The 10,126-nt window shown below is 34.1% G+C and overlaps 1 protein-coding gene across 1 annotated transcript; it reads right to left on the reverse strand.

Annotated features, from left to right (window-relative positions):
• Positions 1-8,039: 8,039 nt before the first annotated feature.
• LOC117904793 lies at positions 8,040-8,807 on the reverse strand. Its single transcript, XM_034817555.1, has one exon. It carries the CDS (start codon positions 8,805-8,807, stop codon positions 8,040-8,042), a length of 768 nt encoding a protein of 255 aa, XP_034673446.1.
• Between the last annotated feature and the right edge of the window lie 1,319 nt (positions 8,808-10,126).

Here is a 10,126-nt window from a genome sequence, read left to right on the forward strand (position 1 = left end):
TTTCTCTCACGTTTCGCTTACATTTTCCAGGAGCCAAACATAACCTAGGCACTCGAGATGAAATCATAAAAGATGGATAGAAAGCTCAAACATGCTTGAATTTATTGTTAACAATGTTTGAATTATTCAAAGATTCACTAACATCAAAGGACATTAGCCTCACCTTTACACAAAGGATCTAAATTGAACAAAGCAATCCCAATAATACAATTCCACAAAATGAATAACTTCCATCCTATATATGATTTGAAAGGAGGAGAAGTATCTTTATGCTTCATGTGCATTTATAACTTATATTCTATATACGATTTGAAAGTGGGAGAAGTATTTATGGTCATGCCCTTGTCTTCTTGACAAGAAGGGGGAGAAGAAGGGGGAGAAGTATACATACATACATACAGACACACACACACACACACACACACACACACACACACACACACACACACACACACACACACACACACACACACACACACACACACACACACACACACACACACACATATATATATATATATATATATATATATATATATGTTTTGATGGATGATTGGTAGAAATTGACTATTTGGCGATGCCCATTTTTCTATTATGTGGATATTTTGTTTTATTTTCTATTTTACTTTTTGAATTACCATACTTCTTAGAGGCATTGTTTAAGTGTATGTAGATAATATATTGTTATAGGTTTGGGGGACATGTTTATGGATGGGGATTGCTTGACAACCAGAATTATCAAAGAAAAGATTGTATGTATATAATTAAGATAATAATTCTAGTCCAAACTAAATAGTTATGTCTCTAATATGTACCATAATTAGGCTTCATTTAAGTTCTAAGGTGAAATCATTGACTCAGACATGTTCATAAGGTTGATTTCACCATTTTTAGGCTTTCCCTTAGCAAGGTTGTCCACTTGTCAGATAGCTTTAACAACAATTCCGATGTTCCTTTTAATAGATTGAACCTCTACATGATTGAAGAACCAAAAGAGATGCCAATATAATATGGGTTCTCCCTTTCCAACAAGATTAGAAAATGTTGTATTAAAGTTTTATAGGTGTGTTGACAAAGGAAGAGGCACATTGCTAAGACACATTGCCACTTTTGCCATTACTGAAAGTAAAGTCTATGTAACAAAAGACAAGTATATGGAATCAACTGGATTGAAGTTGGTGCAAAAAATGCATGCATAATGATAAACCTTAAAACAAAGAAAAGAATGACAAAAATTCTCTTGAAGCAATTTTTCTATCAAATTATTCTTCTTTCTCCCAAATTAGCTAGATCACTAGCTTATCGGTGAAATATGTCATCACCAACTCTTAAAGAAATTCAACAATGGTGGAAGAAAGAAACATCATTGTGCTTTTTAAAAGCAAAAGATAAAACAACCTAGAACTATGCTTTAGTTTTCAAATCCCCTACATCTTTTATGTCAGTAGTAATGAGTTGCCAAGTTTCACTAGTAACAAATTCACCCAAAATAATTATTAGCTACTATCCAAAGATTTGGTAGTGGCAAAATCCTAAGTTCAATGGTAGCAAATTGAACTCTAGAAAGACACACCCTACTATTTAAGAGTTTATTGCTAGCTAGCTAATAACAAGTTTGCTAGTAGCAATCTATATTTTGAAAAAAAAAAAACTACTTATTTTGCCCCAATTTTGGCACATCACATCATAATAATTTGTGGAATTAACTACCAAAATATGGAGAAATTGGTTGGGAGATATATAGTTGTTATGAAAAGAGGATTTCTTTTATATATATATATATATATATATAATCTACATTGGAGGTGTGATGGTTAAAAAAATAAATAAAAATCAGGTAGGTTCCACATAAAATAAGAGATAAGATTTAGTAGAGTTCAAAGAAAGAAAGAGCATGTTGATGCAATAATATAGGGATTCTTATTTGATGTATATTAGGTGAAAAGTGAGAGCTTAGGTAGTGAAGGTTAAGTAATCCACCATATTAGTTATCTTAATTAAAACCATTTCAAAATTTGAATTAAAGACATGATGAGTTTGAAAAAACTTATGTCAAGTAGGATAACACCCAAAGTGGGGTAAATGAGTGAATTTTAAAAATTATAATACAAGAATTGAAGGACTTAACCCAAATTTAAATCAATGATATGAATTTAACCCATTTTAAATCAACTTAATATTGTTTGATAATATGAATATTTAATGCAAACAAAATCACACAAGGGAAACAAGATTTTTGTACGTGGAAAGCCTCATAGTAATTATGGAGATAAAAAATCATGGGGTCTAAGACCTCTAATATACTAATCCATTATGTGAGAACAAGACACACAAATTTACTTGATGACTTTACTCTAAAGTCCAACTCTCCAGCACCTATGCTTTGATCCACGTCTGCGACACAACACCTCCAATGCTCTAGTGGATTCACCTTAGCCTTTGAGAGGATGTAGGTCCTTCCAACAACCTATAATTCAAAGCGATGAATCCTTTTTGAGAGTTCGGGAATGTTAGGGCAAGTTGTGTTGATTATCTCAAAGTGTCCAACCTTAAAATAAGTTAAGAGAGAGTTTATATAGGTCTTCAGGCCAAGGGATTGGTGTATAGAATTTCCCAAAAAAATAATCATGAATTTCCCAAAAAAAAAATTGCTATATTCGAGTAGATTCGGAGGGACCACTTGAATGCACTTAACCACCACTTGAGCGGTTCTAGTGCTTCGGCATTAGTTCCATCGATCTAGTCCTTTATTTTTCTAAAACATAAATTAATGTATTATAACTTAGAAAAGAGTAACCGATCCACTCTAACACTTCAACCATTTAACTTGCCACTAAACAAACCTTTTTAGACTACCTATAACTTTCGGTTGAGCAATCAGCAGCCTTGAATCTTTAGTAGAGAGTAAGTCATTATTTTAAAAGTTTTCTAAGGTAGAATGAATAGGAACAAAATTGCCAATATATAAAGTAGAAGACTTAATGTCCTAACGTAGTTATTGAAGATGGATGGTTAAAGCGATGATAAGAAGTGGAACCCGTGGTTGTAATACCACCCCTATATTACCTGTGACTTTTTGGTTAAGCAATTAACAACCTTGAATCTTCAATGGAGAGAAAGTCACTATCTAAAAAGTTTTCTAAGCTAGAATGAGTAGGAACAAAATTGCTAACATATATAGTAGAAGACTTAATGTCCTAACATAGTGATTTAAGATGGGCGGTTAAAGTGATGATAAGAAGTGGAACCCATGGTTGTAATGCCAACCCCAATATTATTGGGTGAGTGACATGAAAATTATGACTAATGGAATGTTTTGAGGCCTTTAAAATAGAGTAGTAAAGTTTCAATTTGTATAAATGGGAGAGCATAGTAAAAGAGATCATCACACAAACGTCACATCAACTTAATAGAGTTGTATTTTTAATATCAATTATGACAACTTTCTATTATTTTAGTTGGAGTAAGCCCCTTTAGTAGAAGTAAGATAAAAGTAGGTTAGTCATAGTTGCCTCAATAAAGGAGCATCCCAACACATATATCAATGAAGGAATGTCATATCAATGGAGGGGTATCCTAATGCATTCTCTTGTTTCTTAGTTTAAATCAATGAATTGAAAGGAGTAGTATCCAGTCTTGAACTGACACTAGGGAAGGAGGTTTAACATCATTACTTAGGGAATTATGTAGGGAGGCTTCTTTCAACTTAAGGCATGCCATATTAATCTAATAGACCACCACTCCAATGCATACATTAATGGAGAGTGGCAAGTAGGCCAACAACAATGCTATACACACTTCGATCATGAGGTGTTGACCAATCAATACTATAAGGTAGATCCTAAGAGCTATTGTGAAACTGTTGGGAACCTCAAATTACTCCATTCCTATGCCTTGGATCTCGTAGGATGCTTGCATCTATCTCTAGGCATCTCTAAATCTATCGTAGTGGAAATATATGGTTATAAAAACCATTATTAACTGTAGATTTAGAGATACAATATTCATACATGTAATTTGGATGTTCTAAGATCAAAATCCATCTGATGAAGAAGAAGCTTGAAGAATTTCGTAGTCTCGTACACCTAAGATTTTCTACTCAATGACTCAAACCACGATCTTGACACTCCAAAGTATGGGAAATGAAAGGGAGAAAGCTTTGAATCTCTCTCTCTCTCTGTGGAGGTGGAAAATGACTAATTGAAACTCATTAGGAAACCCTAACCCATAAGGGGGTATTTATAAGGTTGCCCATTGGGCTTAAGTGACTTAAGCTCATCAAGGCTTAGGTCAGTTAACTACCTTAAAATGGGATATAAATGATTAATTAACCACATAAAGTCATCTAATTAATCAATTAGCCCAAACTAGAGACCTTGTTCACTATCCTCTATGCAACCTTACGTAATTACCAAAACGCCTTTTATGCACAAGAATGAACCTAGAGTCAATCCAACCCTCATAAACTGTGTCATCATGGTATATGAGCTCAGAGTGGGGGCCACTAGAACTCATAGGAGTATTGGCTCCCTTAGAATCCAATTCTAAAGTTAATTCAACATTTCACTAGAGAGAATCAATTGCACTCCATTATCCTACGTAAAAATAACAACGAGACGAAATTCAGGTCCATGACCTACTATCCATTACATGCAGACTCCTCATGAACTAGTGTCTGTATTCTTACAAGGTGGTGTTATCACCTATCAAGATTACCTCTCAAATCCTTAAGTTACAGATTCCACTTATTATGTGATCAACTGATATATTCTAACTTTAAGGAGCATATGTCAAATTCCACTAAATGAATTATTGTGGCCACAAATTTTAGGATCACATGTCCTTGTGATTACCTAAGGGGACACATTGTCTCAATCCCATTAGATATCATGATGTCTTTCTTGAGAATACTTGTTGCCACCAACCTCCATCAATAATGACCCAATCCATAAGAATATATGACCACTTTAAGGTCTCACCTGTAGATCAAAACCTCCTGTTGATTTTGACACAGACTCAATATCCTCTCAAGGTTAAGAGTTCCATGTAGTATAGTAACTTGGTGAATTATGACAATAGATAGCCTTCTATCATGATTCACCATAGGTCTTGTCTAGTGTGCATCACATACACTAGTGCAATCACCATGGTAAACCCATCCCGACAGTCAAGATAAATCATCCCTCCAATTAGGAGGTGGTGCTCTTCAGTCTCTATTGGATTGCCCAAATCCATGAACCAACTGTGGACAACTTATCTACTTACAGGGAACCTATAACTTGTATCTTATGTACAATTCCTAATGCACCTAAGTCATGTACAATATAAAAGACATGTGCTAAATGCTCAAATCAATGTCAATACACCAAAGAGATAACAAGGGAATAGTTAAGTCTAACTTTATTATATCATCTTTTGCTTTTAGGGGCTCAATCCTAATAGAAACCTCATAGTTAGGAGATTAGTGTAAGGTTAGATTCTCAGAGCTATTGTGAAATCACACAATTAGGAGATTTTGATTAGAATATTATAAATATTATATATTATATTCGAGAGACGTCCCCTTCTAGGGGAATCCATTGGTATAGTATGTTGATCATTGTTAGTATTGTTATTGGAGTAATTTTTCTCAATTAATTTAATAAAAAAGCCTTATGTTATTCTCTTGGCCAATTATTTTCCTAATGGATAACTTTTCTTATTTTGTTGAGTTTGGTATTGGTACGATTCATGGTTATAAGTCCTAGCATGAAGCATAAAAAGTATCTAATGTACATAAAGGACCTTAACATGCATGCAAAAGACCTTAGCATGCATACATAGTTCTTTGAGGAAGAAAGATACTCGAGCACTCTCCCAAACATACCACACTCTATTTAGAGGAATTAGAATATTTAGAGATGGTTACTAACTCCTTTAGTAGGGTTAGATTGATACTATTGAGCATTAATTTGCTCCAACACACTCACATATCAAACCAATATAGTCGACCAAACTAGTGCCACTCCTTGTGGATATAAGGGAGATTTTGTTGCAACACGATCTCTACCTATAAGTTAATTGGTAGTAAATTCATTGTAGTACATAATATTCTTCTAGATTTTAATTCACTGGTTGTGAATCACAAGTTTGTTAGTAGCAAAGATGACCCAAAACTAGAGATTAAGTGTGTCTACAAGACTTGACATGTGACATCAAGCCAAACACAAACATGTGTGGTTGGGCTACCTTGGAACACTTGAAAACTCTTTAAAGGTCAATACTAGCTAAAACAATACGAAAATGTGAAAGTCTTGATACAAAATCAATGTTAGTATTTACCTTTGGTATCGATATGACGAATTTTTCTTTCAATCTATGTTTATTCTTTGTTCCCTTGGATTCTTCATATTGGGATGCCATCTTTGGTTCTATTTAAGTTTATTCTTTGTTCACTTGGACTCTTTTCATTGGGACACCATTTTAAGTTCTATCTAAGTTTTTTCCTTGTTCCTTTAGACTCCTATACTAAAATTTACACCAAAAATGAATGTTGTTATGATGTAGTCAACAAACAGTTTTTGTATTTACAAAAGGTAATTGCGTGTTTAAACAATAAAAACCAACATAGGATCATATTCATATCCAATTTGAATCCAAATCAACTGAGGACAACACATATATTATACGTACAAATATGAACACACACACACAAGGGGAAACAGGCTTGATAGGCTTGATAGATGATGAGCAGAGCCTGCACTCCATGGAGTATAAAAAATCATCCATTTAATAAAGAAACATTGGCATCATAAAAGTATATAAAAATGGGGTGGGGGTCAGTCCACAAGCTTTAGTGAGCAATAGCTTGGCATGGCATCAAAGCGTGCCCTACCAGAAAAACTACTGGTAAGTGCATTCTTCCAACTGAAGCAACGAGTGTGTGGCCTCTTATACTATATTCCAAATGGTCCATTCTTTGTTAAGACTTTACATAAGAAAAAGATGGCAAAAGGTCCAAGGAGCTGCCAAGTGGTGCCCCACCACTCTCACCGGCCACTACCATGGTGCATTTAAAAGTAAAAGTTGTGACTTCCAAACATATTAATCTCATGAAGTTACAATTACATGGTTTATTATAGAAAACTTGTTTATCTCTCTTAAAATTTTCTTTTCTCATAATAATTTTTTTGGGATTTTTTACAATTATAAACATGGTTCCCAAAAAATAAAAAATAAAAACAAGTAAATAAAGAAGATTTTTTTTTTAAAAAAAATTCTTTTGTTTTGTTTTTATGTAAAAGTTGAGACAAAATAATAAATTATTGAATGATGTAATTTTTTTTTTTCATATTTTTTAAGGAAAAAGAAAAGGAAGAAAAGCCCTTCAGCAGTTCCCCAAATTTTACCAACGTATTTCTTTTTTTCTTTTTTTTCTTTTTTTACTTTTTAAGAATCATGTTCTAAAACTTTTAAAACCTCGCAAAGTAAACCTAATAGAAATGGTTAAGCATATCAAAATTTATTTCTCATAAAATAATATCCTCATTTGTTCCTTATTAATCGTTTTTTGTCTCATTTGAGATAACTTCTATTTTTTTGCTTTAATGGAAAGCTAAAGGTGAAGTTGAAGTTAAAATTTTAAGGTGTAATGTCGGTATTATTAAATATTAAATATTTTTTTTATAAATCAAAATAGAGTTCAGTCAATCTACGCAGAGTGAATCGGCCCGTTTTTATAAGAAATAAACATTAAATCTTTTTTTATTTAAGTCATAATTTCTTTGAATAAAATTAATTAGGCAGGCATAAAAAGTCTTATTTTGCTAAAAAAATAGGTATTATTTTATCTAAAGTCAATACAAAATAGGGTCTTTATATCAATTTTAAATCAACCTATTCTTTTATAAATAACATTCTCAATATATATTTTTTTTTAAAGGTCATATTTACAACTTTAAAATAATAGAACTTACTTTTACAATTCGAGCCAAATATTCCTAATTAAAGAATTCATCTTACTAATACATTGCTTAAAAAGATTTAACGTTTAAAAATAACTACATTCCTCGATTAAGCAGGTCCATAAGCCGCTGGTCTGATTCTAGCCTCTCCAGTCGCATATCATTCCTACACTTTCTAATGAACAATTCCACTTGTTGGTTCAACTCGTCATGACTTAGCAATTCATCCTTCCTTATGTATGGAGTCTCCCTCAATGATGAGAGAGCTTCCGCAAAAGTATTCGTCTTCCTTATCTCACTTGGAGCCAAGTTACATCCATCAACACAAGGTGGCACATCCCATGAGTCGGTCTTCCTAAGATGCCGTCCGGAAAGATTCCCCTCTTCCTCCATGATCTCCTTCCATGTAGCATCTAGGGTCTCATTTTGATCCTCCCACCCATGAATAAGTGCTGTTACCGCATGTTTCTCCAATTTGGCAGCCGTCTCTCCGGCAATACTCTCTCCACCGCTCTCCTTCTCCTCCTCCCCGGAATCCAATACGCATGATGCCTCCGGTGATGAGTCCGCCACAGATTTTTCTGTCAAAGAAGAAGAAGAGACTAGGATAATGATGAGGATGAGGATGACATTGATGGTAATGTATACATATGGAGGAGACAAAGAACTTCTCAACCACACCCAAATGCTTGGAACACTGCAACATAAGAGGTTGAATATGTCTGAGATTTTTGATGTTGGCTTCAACATAAGGACAGTGGAGATGATGCCTAACGATAACAGAGCCTGCTTAACAACCCAGATGGCCATATGGAATCTGCTTATACTATTAGAACTGGACTTCCAAAACATATCCGAGGCCATGGCTCTATAACAACTCGTCTGTGTATAAAAAACCCAGAAAGAAAGAACTGATGAAAAGAAGAAATTAAGGAGAGCAGCCTCAAAAACTCAGCTCCTTCATCAAACCGCAGCAACCACAGTGGAGATATAGCATGACTTTTGCTATTCCCAAGCAAAAAATAGAAGAAAGCAAGCTACCTACACATTTCAATACTGACAAAAACAAAGCTTCTCTGCATGTTTGTCAAAATATGATGCAGAGAGAAAACTGCCTCAGAATCAAAAGAAAGAGAGGACATCAGAATTGGGTTTCAAAGACAGGTTAGAATTAAAGAGAAGAGAAGGAGAAAAAAGAAGCTTCTCCAAAGAAGCACACTACAGAAGAGAGACTCGGAACCAAACACCACTTAGCGCAAGTGGGCTGATGCTTTTGTAGAAGGGAGGTACTTAAAACCTTGGGCGACCAAGCTTTTCTGCTTCTTTATCATTTATGGAAAAGGAGAGTGGAAATTTCTTTAATCCCAATTGTGGTTACTTGGAAGTTAGATTTGCAAGTCCAGAAATTCTAGATTTCTTTGTTTCAGACTTGGTGGGGTCTCAAAGGTGGAGTTATGGCATCTCCACTTTGGTGCTGGACAATCCTAGAAAATTTTAGATAAAATTAAATTTTTTTTACATGAAAGTGTCTTTAAAAGTCTCTCATATCTTTATTAATTTGATACATATTCTTTTGCGAAGAACATCTGTGTACGATGTTTATATTATTAATTTTATTGTGAAAATAGTATTATCAGAGTAACTAAAGTTATTAAGAATATATCTAAATATTTTAAATTATAAGAAAAATAAGTTAAGATAAAAATAAATATGTAAAGTCTATTTCTAATACTTAGATATAGGAGGAAAAATATGAGACATCCAATAAGATTAGAGGTTATGGCTTAAGGTACATCGAAAGGATCCAGTGCAACCAGATGGACAAGCGACTGCGAATGAGCATTTGGAGAGATCGAACGCTACCTCATGTAACCACCCATCCTGAGCAGTCCTCAACCCGACGAACAACTATACATGTATATAGCAATATCTGATTGTGCAGTCAGTGTTGTTGTACTCTTTCGCCATGAGGGAGATAAAGAACAGAGACCCATTTACTATGTAAGTAAAGCCATGGTTGACATAGAAACCCGATACTCCAAGATGGAACAAATGACTTTAGACTTAAAAAGTGTTGCACAAAAGCTCCGCCCTTACTTTCAAGCCCATCAAGTAATCGTGCTCACGAACCAACCGCTTAGAAGTATTTTGCATAAAATAAACCTGTCTGGAAGAATGTTAAG

This window comes from Vitis riparia, chromosome 17, assembly GCF_004353265.1.
Source record: "Vitis riparia cultivar Riparia Gloire de Montpellier isolate 1030 chromosome 17, EGFV_Vit.rip_1.0, whole genome shotgun sequence".
Lineage (NCBI taxonomy): Eukaryota > Viridiplantae > Streptophyta > Magnoliopsida > Vitales > Vitaceae > Vitis > Vitis riparia.